This window comes from Phascolarctos cinereus, unplaced genomic scaffold (genome assembly GCF_003287225.1).
Source record: "Phascolarctos cinereus isolate Bilbo 61053 unplaced genomic scaffold, phaCin_HiC Scaffold_4;HRSCAF=312, whole genome shotgun sequence".
NCBI lineage: Eukaryota > Metazoa > Chordata > Mammalia > Diprotodontia > Phascolarctidae > Phascolarctos > Phascolarctos cinereus.
The window spans coordinates 374,041,984-374,067,813 of NW_027555847.1; the positions used below are offsets into that span (position 1 = coordinate 374,041,984).

Genomic DNA, 25,830 nt, shown 5'->3' on the forward strand with positions numbered 1-25,830 from the left:
ATCATTTCAATCCCTCCAGTGAGTTCAACGGAAAAGTTTAAAGGGAATGAATGACAACCAGGATGAAGGGTACCACAATTGGGGGAAAAAAATATTCACCACCACCAAAACAAATAAAACTCATATGAGAACAAGGCTTTTGTAGTAAGTCCTATTTTCTCTGTGATCTGTGCTATGACGAACACTGTGGGTTCCCACTCAGTGCTCTGGTCCAGCACAATGAGCTAAAAGAAGAGATGACTCCGCCTTCATAGCTCTTTCAGAGCACAGGATTTCTTTTGAGTTGGAAAACAAAGATTTTTTTTTTTTTGGTGAGGTAGTCAGGGTCGTGACTTGCCCAGGGTCACACAGCTAGTAAGTGTCAAGTGTCTGAGGCCAGATTTGAATGCAGGTCCTCCTGACTCCAAGCCTGCAGCTATATCCACTGCACCTAGCTGCCCCCCAAAACAAAGATTTTTATGATCCTTGATGCTAGTTCTTAATCCCAGCAAAAGTAGATGTAGCTATAGAGTGTTCTGGGAAGCTTAGAAATGAAATCCTGATAGAAAATTTCAAAAATCTAAGAACAGACTTATTGTGATACTGTTAGCCTGAGAGAGAGTAAAAATAAGCTAACTAGGATATTAAGGGCATCTAAACTTGGTCTGCCCAAATAGAAAAAGACAAAAACAAAGCTCAAATCCTTTAGGGGAAAAAAAATCACAATAGCATTAATGCAGTTTACTTAACAAAAATCCTTAGCTCTTATTGAATTTGATAGACTCTATTCTTGGCATTTGGGCCATACTTACTAATGAATATGCATGCAAATTATCTTGAGTGATTGATAAATAATTTCTTTAGGTCAGTCATTACATCAGGAAATAGATCTTTTCATTCAACCATCAGCAGACTTGTACACACACACATGTGTATATATGTACACATACATATATGTGTGTATATACATGCATGCATGCATACATTTTTTTTTTGAGGGGGAGGATGAGGCAATTGGTATTAAGTGACTTGCCCAGAGTCACACAGCTAGTGTTATGTGTCTGAGGCTGGATTTGAACTCAGGTCCTGACTCCAAAGCCAGTGAACTATCCACTGAATCACCTGGCTGCCCCTAGTTTTATATTATTACAAGTGGATTTTAGTTTGAACACACATAGGAAAATGTATAGGTGTTATTGGAGTTTCCCAAGAAAAAATTGAAAACATTGCCACTACTTAAAACTTTTGAAGAATAAGAAGATACAAAAGAAAGTGTTACATAGTTGGCACTCCGTAACTATTAAATGACTGCCTGAAGAAGGAGTATTTTCTACAAAAATGTTCATTTTTCTCTTAAAGAGGCTGAATAGGCACAATTAGGAAGCCAAGAAAAGAGAAGTCCACACTCCTATTAGTAAAATGCTAAGAACACTTGAAATAAAAAATGTAATTAACTTTCACTGTTTGGGTTGTCCACAGTTATTTTTTGATTCCTCTTGACTTCCGAATACTGGTCTTGGAGTCAGATGACCTGGATTCTAGCTCTTTCTCTGCCATTAATTATTAATTTAGCCACTTCTCTTCTCTAGGTTTGCTTCCAAATCTGAAAAATAAGGGTTTTAGACTAAGTGATACCTAAGATCCCCGCTAAACTCTATAACAATCTGCTACCCAACTGGTAGTTGTTTGTTGGTATTAACTTAGGGAATGTAAATTAATTTTTAATATTAGACTAAGTAAATCATAATTTAGAAAGTAAATTCATTACAAAATATATCATACAGTATGTTCCAAAGGTAAATTTAAATTCCTGTTCCATCATCTGCCTTTTTAGATAAAAAGTGATATATACTAAGGTAATAGTTATTATAAGAAATAAAGTAACCTAGTAGTTTTCAGAAGAACTAATTGATTTAAGACCTGGAATACCTCTGAAGTACTAGTTGATATGAAAGAAAATGACATGTATTTAATCTATATTGAGTGTACATATACCAGTTTAAATCTTAGACACATCTCATTAGATATATCTTTTTTGTTTATATCCCCATCTAGGGTCTCTCCTAGGAATAAAATAAATCAATTCAGTTCATGTCTAGGTCTCCACTAAAAAAAGGGGGGGGGGAAGGGGGAGGGTTGAGGTACCTCAACTCTCAGCCAAACACTTAACTAACAAAACATTAAATATAGAATAAGCTTTATTTAACTTAATTCCCCAAAATGCAGGTAGGTCACTCTTAAGACCATAAATAGTCAAAACAATATAATTTCGTCTCTAGTAAACCCAGACACCTATAGAATTTTTCAGCCTTATAGTATTTCCTTTGGTGAGTTCCCTTCCTCCCCTTCCTAGTAAGAGGAAAGCACTTAGGATTTCTAGGGTCAACCAACCTTCCCATCTGGTAAGCCTCACTTCCTAGGGACATATTTGATATTCAGGTTTCAAAGAAATACCCTGTATCCTGAACCCCACCCCCCAAAAAAGGGCAGGGGGGGACAGATTGATAATTAACTTTCTCACTTGCCCTTGATTTGTTAGTCTCCATAAATCTCAGAACCATAGAAGGCCAAGGTCAAGGTTTGCTCATTGCCGACCTGGTTCTCTCACTGTTTCTCAGGCTTTGGTATAGTTTAAGAACTCATTGTGGACTAAGCATTCCCCAGCTGGACTTGGGAGAGTTGATACCAGAACTCCAACCTCACTCAGCAGTTCTCCTCACTCTGTTAACTCAAATTCTTGCGCAACACTTAGCTCATCCCAGGAATTTCTCACTGCTCCTCTGTTGATGACACCAGATTGCCTTGCTGCTGGAATTCATGGTTCTCTTGAGGATCTACATGGCTACATCGGATTGGTTTCTGTCCAAATCTTCAGTGTTTTGATTTCTTTTTAAGAGACAGGCCCTAAGCGTATAGCTCAAGTATGTGAACTAGCAAAAACTCCTCAATTATCAGGAAATTTTGTAATGAAAAGATTGCTTTCCAGTTTTGTGTGGCTGTGGGAAAGTCACTTAACTTTTCAAAGCCTCACTTTTTTCATCTGCACAATGTGAAAATAATGATTTTCACTTGATAAGATCATAGCTTTAGAGCTGGAAGGAGCTGTCTCATATTACAAATCACAGTGTTCCTGTAAGGATTAAACAAGGATTTTTGTGAAGTACTTTGCAAACCCTAAAAGCCTCACATAAATATCAGTTGTGATGATAATGATGGTGGTGATGATGATGAATCAAAACGTAAAGCATACCCAAGGCCTTATCTTGCCAGTTTCCACACCATGCTGCCACAAGTTGACCCTCCATCATCTGCTAGCTACCCTTTATGTCTTGTCCTCCCTCCTTCAAATGTAAGTTATTGAAGGGAAAGACTGTCTTGCTTTGTGGTGTTAGCCTTCTAGTGCTTATCACTGTACCTGGACACATATAAATGCTTTATCATTGACTCATTCATCATTTATATGAATTAACACCTTATCAAGAATTTAACCTTTTGAAGAGAATTTCACACCAAATTCACATCAACGTCAGAAGAGAGGTTCATAGAAATAGGTAAACAAGGTTCGAGGACAATGCTTAGTCATATTATATACATATATATACATATACACACACACATACACACATACACACATGTGTGTGTGTGTATATATATATATATATATATATATATATATATATATATATATATATATATATATATATATATATCTCAACATAATATGTAGCAATATATTGTGCACTCCCCTCCCCACCCCTTTTTCTCTCTCTCATCTTTAGTCTCTCCTATCTTCTGGTTCCTTACCTGTCCCCTACAGATAAATTCACATTTCTTATTCTTAGAAAACCCTCACCGATTCTACCATGTCCACTTGCCATCCTCCTATGTGTCTCTGCCCCTTCTTAAATAAACTCCTTCAAAAAGCTTCTTCTGTTTGGTGTTTCTACTTTCTTCATTCTCACTTTTAACTAAACCCTCTATAATCTTATATCTGACCTTACTACTCAATTGAAACTATTTATTCCAAATTGCCAATGATAGCTCAATTCCTGAATCTAATGGCCTTTTCTCAGTTATCATATTACTTTACTTCTCTACAGCATTTGACACCAGTGACCTCTCTCACTTTAGATTCTCCATCGTTTCTGGATTTTTGTGACACTGCGCTCTTGGTTACTCTACTACCTGTTCAACCATTCCTTCTCTGTCTGCTTTGCAGAATCTTCATCCTTATTTTGCCTCCTAGCTATTGAAATACCTCAAGCCTCTGTTTTGGACTCTCTTATTTCCTTTTTTCTCTATGCTTTCTTACATGGTGATCACATCAGCTCCCATGGGTTCAAATATCCCTCCACAGATTATTTCCCTTATCTATAAATCTAGCCTTAGTTTCTCTCCTGTGCCACTTTACCAACTACCTACTGTATATTTTGAACTAAATATCTCATAGTTATCTCAGACTCCACATGTCTAAAACAGTATTCATTATCTTTGCCCCAAAATCCATACTTTTTAAAATATTCCCTAATACACTAAGATGCTTCCAGGCAACAGGTTTTCAACATTGACATCATCTTCAAATCTTCACTTTCACCCCACTTATCCAAATAGTTGCAAATCTTGTTTGCTTCTTCACACAATTTCTCATTTATGTACTTCCCATTCAGTTACATAGCTCTTACCCCATGTTCAGGTCCTCATTGCCTCTCTCTTTTCCTGATTGATTTCCCTCCTTCAGGAGTCTTCATACTCCAATCTGCCCACTGCACAGATTCTGGAATGGATTTCCTAAAGCATATATTCAACCATGTCACTCTTTACTCAGTAAACTCCAAGGGCTTCCTATTACCTTCAGGATCAAAGACAAATTCCCTTTTTGGCATTTAAAAGCCTTCACAACGTGCCCCTCCTTTTTTTTTGGACAATTGGGGTTAAGTGACTTGCCCAGGGTCACACAGCTAGTAAGTGTCAAGTGTTTGATCTGAGGTCAGATTTGAACTCAGGTCCTCCTGACTTCAGGGCCAGTGCTCAATCCACTGCGCCACCTAGCTGCCCCCTCAATGTGGCCCTTTTCTACCTTTTCAGTCATTTTACACATTATTTTCCTTCCTCACTAGCCTTCCTCAGACATAATACTCCCCTTATCTCCTTGTCTTTCACTTGCTATCTCCCAGACCTTGAGTGCCCACTTTCTTCATCTCCTGAGCTCTCTGGATCTTTTAAGATTCAGCTCAGGCTTCTCCTTTCTGTGTTCTCCCATATGCCTATGCCTTCTCTCCTCAGGTTACCTTGTATTTACTTTGTATGTAACTTGTGCTTACATGTATCCATACACGTCTCACTACTAGAATGGATGAATGAAAAGTCATTTATTATGTGTTTGAGCAAAGCACGAGCTATGTCCTGGGGATACAAATAAAAAAGCAGAGACAGCCCGTGCTCACAAGTATTTCATTTTCTAAAGAGAAAGACAGCTCATATAGATGTTTTTAGCTGCTTGAATGTAAGGTCCCTGAAAGAGCTTTTTTTCTTTTGTACCCCCAAAGCTTAGCACTGTGCCTGATGTATAGTAGGTATTTAATAAACATTATTTATTTAATGAACATGATCGATTTACTATGGAACAGTACCCCATTGGAAATAATGTGGCCCTATTACTTGTTAGCTAAAATTGAACTGAATAAAGTAGATCAAAATACTCTGAAAAAGTACTTCTGTATTTGTAGTGGAATAAGGTTTTTCTAAAATTCAAATTATACTGATTCATAATTTCCATAGTAAGACTATAAGAACAAGTTGATTTAAAACGTTTGCTCCTTTCCTGTTACATATTCAGAGGGCACAAAAGTAGAAAGCGGTGATGAATGTGCTGAAATATAAATGAGGATCAATCCCATTATTTTGTTATTCATAACACATTTAATAATGTCCCCTTTTACCCACATTACTGAGCATGATTGTGCTTGTTTCTATTTCTTGTAGAATACTTCCAAAGTATTAATACAAAATAAATTAATCCAAGATGGCTTGATTAGGTTGTGAGATGAAGAAAATGTATAAGAATGGGACCAATCAAATTGATAAATTGACTCTGAATGCCAACTTGAATTGTTGGAGCTTGATTTCATCAGCAGGAATATAGTAAGCTGTTGTGGGGGAATGCTAAAAACCACGGCTTTTTCCTGCTTGTAATTGACTGCCCTTTCCTAAAAGTGTCAACATGGAAAAAAAAATTAGTTGAGGAATCAGGAACCCTGGGTTCTGGCCCCAGTTCTAAAACATGGAGCAGGTTACTTAATTTGTCTGGGACTCACTTCAGGTTCCCCAAATACAAAATTAACAGGTTGGAATTCATGCAATATAAGATTCTTTTGAGTTCTAAACTCTAATATTCTTAAATATCATCCAGTCTTGAATCAGTGAATAGTAGACTGATAAATTTCAATTACTTTTGCACTAAATTCAGTATATTCTTATTTCTTTATGCAAAATATTCTACTGAATGAAAATTTGTTAATTTTTTTTGCTTTTTACATTTCCCAAGGGCTATGCAAATTCATATATGCAAAATCACATAGAATTTTAGAATTGGAAAGAACCTCAGAGATCCAAATCTCATTTTTTATAGATGACGAAATAGAGGTTCATAGAATTTATATGGCTTCCTTAATATCACATAATTAGCTAGTGGCAGAGATGAGACTAAATCTAGATTTCACACCTACAGTGTTCTTTTCTTCCTTGGGCAGGGCTGCCTACACTAAGCTGACTCCCAAAGATTGAAAAGGCTGGAAAGTGGTAGCTTAGAATGAAGATCATAGAGATCCTAGAGTTTTGGGACTAGCAGGCAGTCATTGAAGGTTTTTGAATTGGCAATTGAATGCATGACATCAGTGTTTTGGGAAAATTAATCTTGTTTTCAATGAATATAAGGTTAAAGCAAGTATGTTCTCTCTGTTATATAACATAGTTTTGGAAATGTTAGTGGTAGCAATAATACGAGAAATAAACTAAAAGCATAATAAGATTATTAGTGAGGAGATAAAGTTATCTCTATCATATTACATGATGATTTACCAAAAAAACCCCTCAAATCAGCACAGAAACTAAATAGATGCCATTAATAGCTTCATTTAAGCAATGAGATATAAAATGAATTTACAAAAAAAAAACAGAAATTATCGACATTTTATGTAGCCATAACAAAAACTAGAAGGGTATTATAGAAATCTCATTCAAAATAATTTTAAAATATCTGGAAATTACTCAACCTTTAAATATAGAAGCCAACAATTAGATAGTGCCTATTATGTGCCAGGCACTGTGCTAAGTGCTTTACAATTATTATTTCATTTAATCCTCTCAAACACCATGTGAGATAGGTACTATTATTATCCCCATTTTGTAGATGAGAAAACTGAGGCAAACAGAGGTGAATGACTTGCCCAGGGATACACAGCTAGGAAGTATCTGAGGTAGCATTTGAACTCAAGTCCAAGTAGCTCCAGGCCCAGTGCTCTGGGCTCTATGGTGCCATCTAGCTGTCTGGTTAGTCTCCCAAGCTAGTCTGCCAGTCCACGCTCAAGAATTAAATAGTGTAGGTTGCAAGATGGTGATACATTAGGACCCAGATGAGCCTATGTCCCCCACAAACACCCTAATAAGAATATAAAAAGATCCCCAAAGGGGCAGTGATATGGAAAATCAAAGTGAAACACTTGGAAATTTTGTCTGGTCCAGGACTACAGAAAAAAAGACTTTTAGAATCTAATGGAAGCTCTGAAGGGTAGAAGACAAAGCACACTTAGATCCAAAGTAAGAGGTAGGTGTAGGCTATACCCAGGCAATTCTCAGACAGAACTGTTTGAGCCCCATCAGGAGGCAGATGCTGAGCAGCAGAGGCAGAGAACATTCCCACACACAGAGATGAAAAACAAGCTGAGACAGAGCACCAGGACAGGAAGCACCAGAACGGAAAGAAATCTCAAGGAATCCCTGAAGTAGCACTGAATGCAGGAACGAGTGCCACCTAATGGCTCTCTTGCTACCCATTTTCAGGTCACAGATCCAGGGCATAAAGGAGGGGTCATGAGCCAACCAAGTGTGGACCTTAGCCCTAACTGTGTACTAAGCAAGGAACAAATTCTGAAAACCTAGCTGTGTGGCTCTGAGTGCAGAAGCAGAGCAGTGACTCTGCTTTAACCCAGCACATAAGCCTGCAGTGGAACGACCAGGCCAAGAGTGCCAGATCAAAGGGGATCCAGCAGTTCAGTAGCTAACTGCAGTGCAGCAGGGTAGAGTGACTTGAGTCCAGCAGGGGTCTATTGAAATTCAACCGCGCACAAGCAAAGAGACCCAAACCTGGGTCAGGAACTTGCAGAGCTCAGTGAAAGAGGGCAGTGAGTAGACTTTTCCCCAGGTCACACCATTTTGGAAACACTGAAAGCTTTCAGTCCACCAGACTGAGCTGTGAAAGCAGCAGAAGGGTCTAAAAGGACAGAAGCTCAAGTCAGACATCCCTTCCATTAGAGTGCAGAGCCTAACACTAACATAAACTGCAAAGTCAAGAAGTAAGTGGAAAGAATGAACAAACAACAAAATGAACCAGACATAAACAACTACTATGGAGACAGGGAAGCTGAAGATGCAAATACAGAAAGAGAGAATGACTTTAAAATATCTACAAGGAAAGCCTTAAAGAAAAATTGCAGATTGGCCACAAGCCCAACAAAATTCCTGAAAGAGTTGAAGGTTAAAAAAAAAGAGCAAAAAAATTATTTTAAAGCCATGTAAGAGCTATGGAAGAAAGATGTGAAAAGAGAATTAATAGCTTGGTTGGAAATAAAAAAGGTCCATGGAGAAGGAAATGGCAAACCACTCTAGTATCTTTGCCAAGAAAACCCAAATGGGGTCACGAAGAGTTGGAAACCACTGAACAACAAAAAAGAGGTGCAGAACATTAGTGAAAAAAATAACTCCATGAAAATTAGAATTGACTAAATGGAAGATGATGACTTCATGAGACATCAAGAAATAAAACAAAATCAACAGACAAAAAAAAAAAAGAAGAAAATGTGAAATATCTCGTAGGAAAAATAGTTAACCTGGAAAACAGATCAAGGAGAGATAATTTAAGAATCACGATACTGAATGAAAGTCATGAGCCAAAGTATTATATTTCAAGAAATCATGAAGTGGCCCAGATATCTTAGAATCAAAGGGCAAAATGGAAATTGAAAAATTCCCTGGTTACCTCCTTAAAAAACAAAACAAACAAACAAAAAACCCTTCAAATTGAAAATTCCCAGGAATATAGAGGCAAAATACAGAGAATTTTGTATTTGATCCCAAAGGTGATAGGGAGCCATTGGAGTTTATTGAGTATGAGGGTGCCATGATTGGAGCTGTGCTTTAAGAAAATCACTTTGGCAGCTGAATGGAAGATAGATTGGAGTCGGGGAAAGACTTGTATCAGTCAGACCCACCAGCAGACTATGCAATAATCCAAACATGAGTTGATGAGGGCCTGTACTTCATGAGGGGAGTGGTAGGAGAGAAGGTATATAGGAGAGATGAAACCAATATGCCTCGGCATTTGTAACATTGAATATGAGGATGAGAGCGAGAAGTTGAGGGTGATACTTAGGTTTTAAGGCTGGGGAACTAGGAGAGAGGTTTTCTCCTTGACAATAATAGGGAAATTTGGAAAGGGGGAGAATTTAGGGGGAAAGATAATGAAAAAGTTGAAGATTTTATAGAAAAGGGGGATAATTGCAAATGAAATCCACTAGAGAAGATGGGAGAGGATTTCATTACATGTATATGTAGAAGAACTGACCTTAGCAAAAAGAGCCACCTCTTTGTTAGAGCCTGAGAGAAAGGATGAAAAGGTGGAAAATTATGTCAAGGGGGTTTTGAGATAAAGAACGTGGAAGAGAGCTCGAGTCAGATGGCCTCAGATTTCTCCGAAAAGTATGAGCTGAAGTCCTCAGCTGAGGTGGAAGTATGGGAAGTTTGATGAAGGGAGAGAAAATTTGGAATATCCTCCAAGGAAAGTGAGATAGGGAATTAATTAGGGAGTTATAAAAGACTGGACTACCTTGCTCCATTTGAGGTTGGATAACATGATTTTGTAGTGTTCCCCATGAACACTGTTGTGAGACTTCAGTTGTATTCATCAGCTTGTAAGTTCAATTGGAGGTTGTGGATGTTAGGAGTAGACCAGGACTGAGGTTTGGCAAGAGAATAACAGCAATAGGACGAAGAGAAAGAGAGACAAAAGCAAATGACCCTGTAGATCTGAAGTGGATTTCTGTTGGTTTGAGGTTGGAAAAGGAGGAAAGGGATGGTGTCAGGACAGAGGAAGTAGAGTTTCATTGAGGACCAAGAACAGGTTTGGGGAGTGGTGAAGCATAAGGAGAGATGGAATGTTAGGAGGTTCTAATTAGGAAAGTGAAACACATGTGGCTAATAAAGTATTGGCAAGATCAAATGTGTGAACATGCATATAAGTGAATGAGGTGGAGTGAAGGTCATGGGATTTAAGGAGGCTTAGGAATTAGAGGTTGAGGAGTTTCAGGGAAGAAGCCCTCTAGTATAAGGGGAGGTGTTGGGAAGAATGGGAAAATGGTGAGCCAGATACTGAACTCTTTAAGAAAGGAGAGAGGATGACCTGGGGGGTCAATCTGCTGTAGCTACTATAATTTGAATTGAGTGGAAAATTTTGTTTGAGTGGCCTTCACTGCAAAGGCAGAGGGATATTCCTACATTTCCTGAAAGAACATTTTGTCCACTGCTATGAGAGAAGATATAGCCCAGTGAAAGCCAGTGATGCAGTGTCATTAGATGGGAGCTAGGTCTCAGCAAAGACTAAATAGATTGAAGGAATATGAGAGAAAAGAGGTCGAAGATAAAGAGAAATGAGAATTTCAGAGAGTATAGAGAAAGAGATGGTCAGTGTTGCATTGGGATAAGTGTGAAATAGGGCAGAGACTGTGCAGATTAGAAATCTGAAGGAGGAAGACAGTTTTCTACCACTGATAGGGCAGTTATTGGTAAGTTCCAGGATAGGGGAGAAGTCAAAGGAGTATTAATGATAGATGAGTAGAGAAGCTCATACTCTTTAAGGAACATTACAGACGAAAATGGATCTGCATCTTCCCCTAGGGGGTGGGGGTCAGGTTAGTGCTTTTGCTAGTATCATTGTGAGCATGATGGACAAAGACCATGTTTTTTTCATTTCCATTCAAATAAAAGTCATGTATACAAGTTAATTCCTTATATTGCGAATGGAGGAATGTATAATGATGATCAAAGGATTTTGCCAGTGTATTTTATTCCTCTATATATCCGTGCTAATTTTAAAGTGTTTTTGTCTAGAGAAAATATTTTGAAGCAATATTTTAAGAAAAACACTTTGTTAATATGTCATAAACCTGTTCCTACAACTGAGAACCTATTTTAATGTGACTTAACTATCATTCTTTTCCCCATTTTCTTCCCAGAACTTTTCTATTAAAGGAGTCTTCATAATTAAGAAGAGTGTCCAGGCATGCTCTGCCTGACATTGTTAATTGGTTCCATGAAAGCACAATACCTTTAGGTGAAATGATGTTGCATGGGACTGTCAGTTCTGTAGAAATGTCATAAATGAGTGATTGACTGCATGACTTTATGATGGGGCTTGGGTTTAATGCGTCAGTTATAACATAGATTGGGGCAGTGTTATCTTTGATGTGCCTGTATACGATTGTGGAGCAGAAAAACAACTTAAGAAATCATATTAAGCTATATAGCGCCAGTCGATGGGAAAGACAACATATTTAATTTTAAATTCAGTCCAAACTAGGCTATCTTAATATGTTCATTTGCAATGTCCTCTTATTTTCAGCTTTTTATTTCACTTATTTGAGTAGGAGCAAGAAAGAAAAACTGTCAAAAATCTTAAATTGTGCAATACCACCCTAATTCTCTTTAATCCTGGAATACAAACTTACTTTTAAACACAAATATTGTTCATATATTTATTAACCTCTTGAGTAAAGCCATAGCCAGTGGAAAGTTAGGCATTAAAAATCCTCCCTTTCTTAATCTCATTTTATTTAACTCTTTTTTTTCCCCTCCTTTTCAGATACTCAAAAATATTACCTGGTATTCAGAACGGGTTTTAACAGAGATTTCACTGGGTAGTCTTCTGATATTGGTGGTAATAAGAACCATTCAGTACAACATGACAAGAACAAGGGTATGCATTTTACAATGTTTTCCTTTGAAATAATTTGTTTATCCTTTTGCATCTCCAAGTAAAGCTGGATTTTCAAAAATGGGAATACTTTCATGAAATAGAATATGAAAAAGTAAGATTGTCTCATGACCATTGTATTTCATGATTCTTTGCTTTCCTGGGGGTAATGGCTGTAAATAGTGCCTTTATTCAACAGCTGTCTTCAGTATCTTTAATCAATAATACTTGATCAAAAGGATCTAACACAAGAGTTGGGGTGAAGCATTAATTTTAATCTTAGAGAAAAGAATGTAGCTTGTCATTTAAATGTTTGTAAAGAATGGTGAGAGACTATCCCCCTTTCTACTTGGTGTAGGATATCACTGGTGAACTGAGAAAAGAAATTTACCTTTATCAAGTGTCAGCAGTAAAATTCCCCAAGAAAAAAATACTAATGGGTGAAAGTGGAGTGGGAGGAGGATAGGAAATTTCTAGAAGAAAAGGAAAATTTGTACCTTAAACTAGCTATGTATACAGTAGTCCTCAAGATAGCTTTAAGTGCTCAGCAGAAATGCTCTTGTGAACAAGATGCCCAGCAATGAGAAAATGAGCACAGCTGATGAATTCAGAGTTATTTCCCTAATGTAGACAGGTGTAAAATGTGATCATGGTTGGACTCACCTCTCCCATAATTCACTTTTTATAAAATATAACTAAGTACATCTTTCGTTTCTGTTTTCTGACAGGACAAATACCTTCACACAAATTGTTTAGCAGCTTTAGCAAATATGTCAGCACAATTTCGTTCACTCCATCAATATGCTGCCCAGAGAATTATCAGGTAAATAAGCTTTTGTTAAAGTGTAGAATTTCATCTTAAAACTGAGGCTTCTTTTAAACTAATGTCATCTGTAACTTTACATTTTCTCAGTCTTGTTTGTTTGGATTTTTGGTTTAGTTTGAAACTTCATCTTTATGTTCACCTCTGGTTTTCCCCCCAAAAATAAGAGAATTAAATTTCAGCCCCGGTATAAAATCTTTTGATAATTTCCCCCCCTTTTTATCTATGTAATGGTTTTTATTAATTTTGCATTTCTCAATGGCAATCTGAGTTAAACTTGTCATTATCTGTGTTGTACATTAACTTTATACAGCACTTGAAGTGTTTACCTGTGTTTATTTCAAAGAAGATAATCTGTTTAAGGGTTTTTTCTCCCCTCAAACCTACATTGACAAGTTAACAGGTTATCAAGTAAATTATAAATCTCAGTTTCAGGGATTTTCAAGCATTGCATTGAGATAATTCATAACTACTGCCTTTCCCTTTCTCCCAGGAAATACTCAGTATAATTTTAACATTTTTCAAGTTAAACACATTTTATAATTCAGTTAAGTAAGATTAGACGTATGTGCATAGGATATATATCTTGCTTTGAGAGAATTGTGATTTCCCCCCCAAAAAAAACCCCACCAACTAAACATTTGTTAAACCCCTATTATGTGCCAGGAACTATGCTAAGTGCTGGGGATACAAAAAGAGGCAAAAGATGGTCCCTGCCCTCAAGGGGCTTACAGTCTAATGGAGGAGCTTACAATCTCATGGTCCTTAACCCCTCACCTCTGTGTTTCTGGCTATTGTAGGTGATCAGCAGGACACTGTCCTTTACCCAATACAAATCTCACCTTTAGCCCTTTGATTAGGAACTTACATTAATTTGGAGTTATTTTGGCAATTGCTCTAATTCATTCTAAATCTTAAACATTTATGAATCTATCTGCCATACCTCCTGGGTAAATTTAGACACATGAAAAATATAAAATATGATATAATTTTTTACTGTAATTCTCTTACCTAACTTTGTGTCTTCAGTCCATAAAACACACCAATTAATGATTACATGCTAGTTTATTCATTATAATGTAGATAGATTTCTTGTTTTTATGACTTGAGAGCATCCTTCTTTATTTCATTTCTTTCTATTCCATACTGTCCTCATCTCCTCCTTTTCCCTTAAAAAAATTAACAATGAATTTTCATCATTTATCAACCATCTAGAACCCTATTTAGAAGGCAAATTTATTTCTTGATTTTCTTTGAACTCTGTTATTACCTAGTCTTAGATTTGGAAATTCTTGTGAGTTTCAAACTAGTTTGAGGGATAGTATAGTTGAATGATTTTATTTTAACCCACATTTAGAGATTTTAAAAATACCTAACAGTCCATTTATGTATTTAGAGACTTGTAGTTAATTGGGTAGCTAGGTGGTGCAGTGGATAGAGTGCTGAGTGTGGAGGCAGGAAGACCTGAGTTCAAATCCAGTGTCAGATGCTTTCTAACTGTGTGACCCTGGGCAAGTCACTTAACCTCTCTATGCCTCAGTTTCCTGAATTGCAAAAAGGGATAATAATAGCATTTACCTCCCAGGGTTGTTGTATGGATCAAATGAGATAATTTGTTTAAAAAAAAAGACTTAGTACATTGCCTTTCACATAGTAGGTGCTATATTAATGTTTCCTTCCTTTCCTAGGGGTTCTTAGCCTTTCTGTGTCATAGAACTTCATTGATCTAGTGGATCCTATCGATCCCTTCTCAAAGTAATGTTTTTAAATGCCTAAAATAAAATATATAGGATTGTACAGAAAGCCAGTTGTATTGAAATACAGTCAGTAGATGAGAAGGTTGCAACCATATATGACTTAGGAGGTCTAATAACTATAGTAATTTTTAAGTAGTGATGAGCATAAATAGTATCTTGAGATATATCTAGCAACTGTGATATGTTATGAAAATATCTGTGATTTCTCTTGCTGGCAGAGTCACTGTGGTTTATTGCCTCCACTCATAACAAAAGGAAATACTACATTTCATTTAGAGTTTGGTGAAAATAAAGATGCAATTTTTTTCCATCCAAGTTCGTGGACTCCTTAAATCCCTGGACCCTAGGACTCTTATCTTAGTGAAAGAATGATGTTGCTTACAAAACTTAGTCATTTGAGGGCCTAAAGAATCACAATTTGGGCAGGTATGTGGCACAGTGGAGTCAGGAAGACCTGAGTTCAAATCTGGCCTCAGTCACATAATACTTTTCTAGCTGTGTGACTCTGGGCAAGTCACTTAACCCCAATTGCCTCGTAAAAAAAACCAAACAATCAAAATTACCTTGTTTTCCAGTAGTTCAGTTGTGTCTGACTCTTTGTTGACCCCATATGGGGTTTTCTTGGAAAGGGTACTATAGTAGTTTGACATTTCCTTCTCTAGTAAATTGGGGCAGCTAGGTGGTGCAGTGACTAGAGTGCCTGACCTGGAGTCATAAAGACTCATCTTCCTGAATTCAAATCTGGCCTCAGACATTTACTAGCTGTGTGATCCTGGACAAGTCACTTAACACTTTGCTTCAGTTTCCTCATCTGTAAGATGAGCTGGAGAAGAAATGGCAAGCTACTCCGGTCTCTGCCAAGAAAACCCCAAATGAAATCATAAAAAGCTGGATGAGACCGAACAACAGCAGCATCTCCAGTGGATTAATGCAAACAGAGGTAAAGTGACTTGCACAAGATGATACATTTAGTGGGTCTGAGGATGAATTTGAACTGAGGTCTTCCCTACTCCTTTCTTCCTTACTCCAGGCCCAGGTTTAAAATCATTGCTTAGTGATTGAAGAATTTAAAATTAAAATGATCCTAAGTTAATCGTAAGGGATATGGTTATCCTGAACAAAAGGTACATCCTAAACAAAAAAGAAAATATTAAAGTAGTAAGTGTCATTGATTTACTTTGCATGGTTCATAAGTAGCTAGATAGCACAACAGATAGAGCACTACTCCTTGAGTCAGGGAGACCAGGGGACAAATCCATCCTCACATATTTACTAGCTGTGTGACCTAAGCAAGTCACTTAACCTGTTTGCCTCAGTTTCTTCATCTGTAGGATGGAGATAATAACAGCACTTATTATCCAGCATTGCTGTGAGAATCAAATGAGATCATATTTACAAAATGCTTAGCACCATGCCTGGCACATACTAGATGCCATATAAATACTTATTCCCTTCCCCATATTTGCCAAAAAAACCCCTCCAAAAACTGCAAATGGGAAGTTCTTCTTTATAGTATAGAAGAAAGAATACTGATGACATACTGGCTTCATCGATTACCATGTGACCTTGGGCAGTCAGTTTGCTTTAGTTTCGCCATTCACAAAAATGAATTCAGTAATCCTGGCACTACTGATTACACCAGGTTGTTGTGAGAAAAAAAATTGTAAATTGCCAAGCACTCCATAAATATGAGCTGCCATTTTCATTTTCCATATTAAATTCTTCCTTCCTGCTCATTTGTTGGAGCTAGCTCTGTAAGTCTGTGGGCTACTTAGTTCTCCCTGGGCCTCCGCTTCCTCTTATATAAAATGAGAGGGTTGGACCAGAGAATTTCTAAGTCCTTTTAAATTTTAAAAAGCTGTAAATTGGAACAGCTAGGTGGCACAATAGATAGTGAACACCTTGGAAAGGTGCTGTAGTAGTTTGCCATTTCCTGAAGTCAGGAGGACCTGAGTTCAAATCCAGGCTCAGACACTTAACTAGCTGGGTGACCCTGGGCAAGTCACTTAATCCCAATTGCCACTAAAAAATGCTATGAGTCCTTCATGAGTCTCTGGTTTGTTCATTTAAAAAGGAAGACAGATAAACCCTGGGTAGTAGTTTCTACTTGCATTTCTGCTTGACAACTTATTTATTGCTCTTTATCTTCTTTATCCTGCTTCACTCTCTTGTTCTTCTGTCATCTCACCTAGATTATGAATGCAGTATATGTGTGTGGGGGTGGGGGTTAAGTCCTAGAAGGAGATTTTTTTAAACCACACAAGAACTCTAAACAGTGAACAAGCACTTATTAAGCACTTGCTGTATGCCAGGCACTACAGATATGAAGACAAAAATAAAATATTATCTGTCCCCACAGAGCTCATGTTCCCTCAGGGAAGGCAGTGTGTGTGTGTGTGTGTGTGTGTGTGTGTGTGTGTGTGTGTGTGTGTGTGTGTGAGTGTGTGTGTGTGTGTGTGTGTTTATTAATGGAAGGTAATTTTTTTTCTTTGCTGATGGGGAGGACACTAGTTTTCTGTTCATCTCAGGAAACTTCCCTTCTGGATGTAAGCCTGGCCTGATGCTAGCTAATTAGCCAGTTCTAGGCTCCCCTTCTCTCTCCTTCCACCCCATGGTAGATTCCGCTAATCTCTCGGGCCCCAGGCTGTTATGATCTTTGAGCCGTGGTGAAATGCCTCAGACGGTACTTTGCCCACAATCATCACATGTGCAAACATCTTATGTGCTTTATCTCATTGGATCCTCACCAATACTGTAAAGTAATTGCTTTGAGGATTTTTTACATCTAAGGAAACTAAGACTGCTCATTTAGGTGATTCCATGAATCAGCTCAAGAATTTGTTCAGCTCTCTTAACACATGCCAGACCAAGGTCAATACAAACATAAAAATGAACAATGTCTTGCCCTCAAGAAGCTTACATTGTAGTAGGAAAGACAGTCTGTTCCTAAATAAGAATATATGAAATATGTGCAAAAACAATTTGGCAGGGAGGGCACCAGCTCCTGGAGAGTGGCTCTGTATAGGAAAAGGTGTGCAGACTGACTTTTAAAGGAAGCAAGGGTTGATTTTGTTTTTCTTTTTGTTTTGGTTTGGTTTTGTTTCTCTTGCTGTTGTTGTTGTTGGTTTTGTGGGGGGGGTTGAGGGGTTTTTTTGCATTTTACTAGGCAAGTGAAGTTAAGTGACTTGCCCAGGATAACACAGCTAGTGTTGTGTGTTGTGTGTCTGAGACTGGATTTGAACTCAGGTCCTCTTGGCTTCAAGGCCAGAGCTCTATCCACTGCACTACCTAGCTACCGCAAGGGTTGATTTTAGGAGGAGAGATGAGGAGAGAGTGCATTCTAGATAAGAGGAGCAGGGGTGAGGAGGGGGTCATAGCTGTGCAAAGGCACAAGGAGAGGAGACATGAGGTATTATTTGTAGGCAGAAGTATAAAGGCCAATTTGCCTTGGACTATAAATAATATAATAAGGCTGGAAAAAGGTAGGTTGGGTCCAAGGTATAAAATGTTTTAAATGACAAGAAGTTTATGTTTCATCCTAAAGACAATAAAGAGCTAACAGAGCTCACTGAGCAGAGAAATGACACGATTAGACTTATACTTCACTTTGGTAGCTATGTGCAGGTTGGATTGGATAGGGGAGATTTAAGACAGGGAAACCAATCCAGGTGAGAGAAGATAAGGCTGGTGGCCCTGGGGTAGAGAAAAAGCGATTCACGTGAGAAAATTGTGGATGTAGGAACAACACAACTTATGAGGTGAGTTAGCATTATGAGTCACAGATAACCTGGGCTTCATGGCAAAATTCAAATCTAACTCTTCCTGACTCTCTAAGTCCAATGCTCTTGCCATTAAGCCACACTGCTTCTGATAATCATAGCCAGCATTGATCAATTAATGAAGAGGAGATGAAAGTGGCATCCTGGATTTTTATGTAGAATATATAACCATATTTTCTGTATGATTAGAGCAAGTAGCTTAAATTCTTTTCTGTACTTGCCCCTCAATAAGAGAATATTGTAAAAGTTCATCTCTCATACCCTTACGCTTCTTTGAACCTCTTGAAATAAGATACATAATGTGAGATATTCGTTTTATGTATCTAGACATAGGGGGAGCTTAGAAGGCCTAGACTAGACTAGAAGACATCTAGTCCAACTACTCATTTTATAGATGAAGAGACTAAAGCCTAGAGAAATGGTATAATTTCTCTGTGGTCACATAGGTAGTAAATGGCAAAGGCAGGATTTGGGCCTAGTCCTGACTCCAGCACTGCACTGCACTGCACTGTCTTTATTAGGCTGATCATCACATGTCTTCATATAGACACATATAATTCATGGTATGTTTTTAATCAAATTTTAACAAAAGGAATATCTCAGTCCTTTGTAAAATTAGTTCAGTAAGAAATTTAACTTTAAATTTTGATGCCATGATTTGTACTTGTTATCTTTCCCAGTACTTGATGATAATCAGTAATAAACTGGTAATCTTCAGACTTTATCAAGATTCACCATTATTTTCTCTGTATACATTCTCAAGCTGATGGTGTATAAGCATTGATTTTTATCATTATATTCATATATAATATGTCTTATTCAGTCAGCATATTTTTTGGTAGAAAGGGGAAATATGTCAAGAAATTACTCAGGGTGATGAATTTTTCAATTCTGATTGTATAAAATCATTTGAGAATAGAAAAGCAGCATGATATAGTAGGTAGACTTTGAAATTAAGATGACCTTTGACTTTAGGAATCTAGATGACTCTGTGCTTAACCTTACAGTCCCCCAAACACCTACACCTACAAATTACAGAGAAGTTGCTATGCTTTGCTGTGAAGGGAGTTCTCACATCATGCATTCCCTCTATTAATGAAATCCTAGTTCATTTTAGATTCAGAACTTGATAGAATTTTAGAAGCCATCATTTTACAGATGAAGAAGCTGAGGCTCAGAATGGTTGAGTGATTTGCCCAATGACACATGTAGTAAATGGCGTAGCCAGATTCAAACCCACATATTCTGACCCTACATACAGTCTCCTTTTTTGCTACTGTACCACGCTACTGGACAGCCTCCTCCTGCCCTCAATTCAGAATGACCTATAGAAAATAAAAGTTTGTATTACATCATGCCTTCTAGAATTTATTTTACTTCTCATATTAATTTTTCAGGATTTCCTTTCCCTACCTTCCCCACTCCCCCAATTAGTATAGTTTGAAGCTAGAAAAAAAATAAAAGGAGTTGGGTTTGCTTTTTTTTTTTTTAGGCAGCCAAATTTACGTGAGCATCTAACTGTAATTATCAGATTCTTTTTACCTACTTATAGTATTTTGGCAGTCTTGGCATTGTTTTTTTTTTTTAAACTAGCTTTGTGATGATTTTGCAAGAAATATCTGAGATGATATGGGGTCTCTTTAATACCTTCATACTAATTCTTTTGATCAGTTTCTCATCAAGGCTTATTACAGAGTGAATACGACTAAATAACAAGACAGTCGGCATCATGAGCTGTTGGAACTGTCCCTTTATTGCCTTGCCTCTCCTCTTCCCTCTCACCAGGGAAAGGAAAGATTTATGGTACCTAATGACACAGATGTGCCGGCAGCATACAGAAGACAATACAACCACAGCATGGGTGGTAAAAATTACTTCTGGAAGTAGTTCACCAAGCATATTGCTGTGAATCTCAATTCTAGAGGTTTGCTCTGAGGTAGGCTGTATCTCTGGGGTCCTGGCCAGGGTCAACAATTCCTATTAACTCATTTCTACCTTTCTTCTCACTGCTCTCATCTGCCACTTAATGTGAGTACATCACCTAAAGCTATGGTGGCAGAAATAGCAAGCTGATTTTATTGACATTTCTTAGAAGTAGACGAGTGAAATAAAGTGGAGCTCTCAGATCACACTTGTCAATCAGTCATTCAACTAGCATTTATTGAGTGCCTATTTTGTGCAAGTATGAGTACTAGCCAGGGATACAAAGAAAGGCAAAAAAAAAAGTTTTGTTCTCAAGTTGCGCACAGTCCAATGGGGAAGACATTGTGCAGACAGCTATGTACAAACATGACATTTATATGATAAATTACAAATAGTAATTTCAGAAAGAAGGCCTTAAGATTAAGGAGGCTGGGGAAATGTTTCTTGCAGAAAGAACTTGAAGAAAGCCAGGGAACCTTGGAGGGAGAGCATTTCAAGTATGAAGGAGAACCAGTGAAAGTGCTTGGAATCTGGAGATGGAATGTCAGATGGAAAGAAGAGCAAGGAGGCTAATGTCACTGTATTGCAGTACATATGGGATCGGGGGCGGGGGGGAGGGAAAGGAGGGTATAGGGTGTAAGACGCCTAGAAAAGTAGAGGGAGGAAGAATATTTATGTTCAAGGCCCCTACTATGAAGGCAGGATTTTGAGAGGAAAGAAAGACTGTGAGCAAGGCAATGAACTTAATGAGGAAGGAAGAAGAGTGTTCTGGAGGTCTGTAGACAATAAGCAACCAGAATCTTAATTAGGTGATAAATAGGGATTGGATGTGGCAATAGAAACAAAGAGTAATCCAACTCCCCCACCACAACTAGTGAATAAGGGGTAATGCGTGAAAATGCTGGAAAAGGCAGCCACAGCAGCTGTGTAATCAGGAGGGAACCAGGTCTCAGTGAGTGTAAGAAGATGGAGGGAGCAAGAAAGGAAAGGATAAAATAGAAGTATACTTTCTATTTAAATATATTAAAATCAAATTGTAAAATAAAAAATGAAATCTAGATTCTTACCTTTGGGGCAGACATTCCAGAAAGCAGTTATACAGTATATAGTTTTTGTTTTAACAGTGTTAATTGTATTTCTGAAAATACAGCATTAGGTATAGCAGTACTACAGGGGACTACCATATCATCATCCATCATCTAATATGGGTCTTGGTTATCAACTAAGTTTTATTAAATTATAATAAGATTTGGCTACTGATATATAAATGAAATAGTTCAATATTGTTGGTTGGGGGCATTATTATACAGGGGATTCCTTTAGCTTAACAATCTTATATCTTCTTCTCTATAATCTCCATAATAACAAATTTTAAGGGAAATTCAATATGCCAGTTATATGCTTATCACTATTGTAGTCTGTCTTTAAGTTGATACCCATAGTATTTTCATTTTAAAGTAAGTTAATGCCACTGGTCATATCCGGAGTTGAATTGTTAATTATAAATCTTGTTATTTTCTTAAATTGCAAATTTGAATTGTCCTCAGAATTAACCTTAAGAGTTAAGGAGTGAAGTGGTTTTTCATTTAGAGAAAATAAGAATCTGATTATATAAGGTCTAGGAAATTGATTCATGAACGTTGTTTCCCTATTGTTCTGAACATTTAAATTCTTTTCTCCATCTCTACACTAAAAGATAATACTTGCTTCGTGAACTTTGTGAGAGTTAATGAGTCTTGTGAAAGAATGTTTACATTCATTAATGAATTATTCTAGTATTTCTCTAGTGTTTTATGATTTTTTAAATAAAATTTTATTGATATATTTAGTTTTTACATCATCTGTATTTCCCACTCCATTACTTCCCTCATCCTAGAAGCTATCCCTTAAATAAAGTGTGACAGAAGACAGAAAGAAAAAGAAAGTTCAGCAAAATTAAACTCTGTTAAAAATGTCTGATGTTCTATCCAGTATCCCACACTCCCAGACCTCCATTTCTTCAAAGGATCAGGGGAAAGGATCTTCTTATCTTTTCTTTGGGACAAAACTTAGTCTTTACATTTCCATGACATTCAGTTTCAATTGTTTTGTTGCTGTTGCTGTAAATGGGAACATTTATATTGTTGTAGTCATGGTGTATGTTATTTTCCTGGCTCTGTTGATTGCACTTTGCATCAGTTGCTACAAATCTATCCATGCTTCTCTGTAATCCTTATGTTTATCATTTCTTATAGTAGAGAAATATTCCATCATATTCATGTCCCATTTCATTTTGTAACTTTTAAATTGTCTATATAATGTACCTGTAAAAGGAATCAGTGCCATAAGAGATGCAGAAAGCAGATGAGGAGATGAAAGTTTAGATGAGCTAGTACCTACAGTTCTTCATTGCTTATCTTGGGGTTATCTGACCACCTCTGTTTCTAGCTATTTCAGTAAGGACACCTGAGAGGACTTCGTATGATGTAGAAGGCAAGATTTAATAATAGTACGTTTTATCTTAGATTGGTGAGGAGGTATTCTGAGCAATGGCTTTGCAATGTAACTACTTCTTTTGAACTTGTGACTCATTTTTTTAAAGTCAGAATTAACTTACTGTTGCTCAATGCCCAGGCAATAAAGGGGTTCCAGCTTCTCTGCTTTTTTTGGTCTTTGATGATCCCTGTTTGATGTTGGCATAGCAGTGGGCTGGCCAGCCAGGGAAGTAGTAGTGTTTTGCCTTCAAAAATTTGGCTTCCTGTGCTTCCTGAAGCCAGTGGTACTTTAAAGGCAGCTAAATTTTGAAGTTTCAGCTCTACCGTCATTTAAAGGTGTCTAACTTGCTTTCCATATTAGCCACATTTACACAGCTGTTGAATTATGATCAATTTAAAACTTTCTCAATTTTCAGAAATGCATAGTACTGCAGAGCAGGCCTCCGTAGCCGAAATGATAGGGAACTTAACAACTAGAAAAATCAGTTTAATTTCAGGTGTTTTTCACTGCTAACTTTTTATTCAAAAACTTTTTAGGATAATGTATTTTAGAGGCATTGTTCTTTAACTGAATTTTTATTTCATATTTTAGAGTAAAAAATATTTTACATGGTTGTTTCAGTAGTTGTAGTTAAAATATTTGCATAGAGCTTTTTAGAATATCAGTGACTAGTAATGTGGTGTGAGTTGGAGAGAGATAATACACACTTTGTGCTTCAAACCATGAATTATTAATCCTCTACCTCAGCTCTGTTAGGCTACACATATGGTAACTATATCCAGTTGTAAACATGTCAAACTGCTACTTCTTAAGGTAGCTAGTTGCTAATGCACTAAATTTTTATAATATGAAGTAGTAAATTAGATGGTTTCATCAGTGTCAACACTATGTATCTAGTGCATAAGAATCAATGACAAGAACACTTGAAACCTTATAAATGCTATTGCAACATACTCATTAAGTTTGAAATTTCAAAAATAGGTAATAGGATCCTGTGCTTTTAAGGAACCTTAGGGATCATCATGTCTAACTTCTTTATTTCACAGATGAAAAAATGGAGGCCCAAAGAAGTGAAATAATTTACCAAATATAAAATACAGCTGTTTGATAGCAAAGCTAGGACTGTAGCCTATCTTCTGACTTCTGCTACAGTGTTCTTTCTATTACACCACACTGCCTCCCTACGTATTTGACATATATCTGGATGGTTATATGAGCAAGTATCTGATTCATATCTTTAATATTTTTTCAGTACTTCAAAGATCTGTTATTTTATCAATATAAATATCAACAAGCCAGGTCACAGCTCCATAGAAATTTGGAGAGAGGCTTTAAGAGTCATTATGACTGAAAAATTCATCCTCTTGGTGACCAACATGGGGGTGAAGTAAGCTAAGCCAGGCCAGTGCTTTGATGATAGGTATATATAATATAGTCCATCATGGAACCCATGCTTCAATGGCTTCTATTGTCATTGACTTGAGAATACTAAGTCATCTCCCTGCCACACTGAGAAACCTGATTTAGGACCATCAGGACAGATATAATACTGAGAAATACTAGTCTTAATAAAACACTCGTGGAATATTCAGTATTATTTTCAGACATTTATTTTATCTATATGTCTATGAATGAGGGAGACATTTATCTCAATACTTGTCAAGGGAAAATAGTAGTCAGATTTTCTTAACATCAGTATTTTAAGGAGCTTTAACTAAAATAATGTCTTGTACATCCTGGGTACCAAGTAAATAATTGTTGAAGGATTTAAAGGAAGAAAGGAACTGAGGAAGGAATCTCCTGCCTTTTTGCTGTGGATCATCTGTAAATCATTTGCCTCTCTGGAGTGTTCCTTCAGGGATATACCCATTTCAGAGGCGCTAAATATGGGATTTATTTAGTATAGCAAGCAGTTGCAAGGCCTGAGCAAACCTAAGGGAAAAAATGAATCATAGGATCTCAGAGCTGTAAGGAATTTATTCATCTAGTCAGGCCTATACCTGGAGGATGCATCCCATCAAAGTATCCCTGAGAAGGATCTATCCTTATCTGCTTCCTCACCTCTAGCTCATGAGGAACTTACTCCCTCTTGAGGTAGCCTATTTTATTGTTGTATAGTTCTAACTGCCAAGAAATTCTTCCTAATGTGCAACTGAAGCCTCCCTGGAACTTCCACCAATTAGTCTTTTCTCCATCTGCTGTAGCAAAAAAGAAAAATCTGCTCCCTCTTTCACAAGACAGTCCTTGTAAATATTTGTCCTTTCAAAGTCTTGTTTTCTTCCTTAGTATCTTCATCTTATTTTCCAGTATCAGTATCAGTAATTGAGTTTTCCAAAGACAGTTGCACAGAAAAGTTGGTTTTGCTATACTTTATTTATTTCTAAGATTACCCATATCTCAATTTACTAAATTCAGTTGATCCATTTGGCACTGATTAACTGAAGACAGTTGATTGAAGTTTGAAATCCTCTGTGTTGTTCCGGTAAGAAATGCTCACCAAAATTAACAGACATTCAGCACAGTTGTAGTTTTAATGATCTTTTCTTCTACCTCCTACTTCAGCTTTTTGGCTGTCCAGTCTAATACTGAAGAAACTAGCTGATAATTCTTTTCAAAAAATGTATCTTTTCCCTAGAAAATTTTCAAGTCAGAATTATCATCATCTTCCAATTAGGGAGGCGGCACTATATAATCAGTTAATCAGTAAGCATTTTAAAAACACTATGCTATGCTATGGGTACTATGCTAAGTCCTGAGGATACCAAAAAGTCAAAAACACAGTCTTTGCCCTCAGGGTTTTGACATTCTGATAGGGGAAATAACGTTTAAAATTTTTTCATAAAGGCTTTTATT

At 37.1% G+C, this 25,830-nt stretch overlaps 1 protein-coding gene across 3 annotated transcripts in view; it reads left to right on the forward strand.

Moving 5' to 3' along the window:
* The window catches only part of DYM (dymeclin), a 571,335-nt gene that overhangs the window by 286,483 nt on the left and 259,022 nt on the right, over nt 1–25,830 (forward strand). For all 3 annotated transcript variants that reach the window (XM_078153263.1, XM_020985814.2, XM_020985816.2), the window contains 2 exons: nt 12,110–12,223; nt 12,949–13,043. In XM_078153263.1, coding sequence (XP_078009389.1) covers nt 12,110–12,223; nt 12,949–13,043 — 209 coding nt within the window. The remainder of the gene's footprint in view (nt 1–12,109; nt 12,224–12,948; nt 13,044–25,830) is intronic.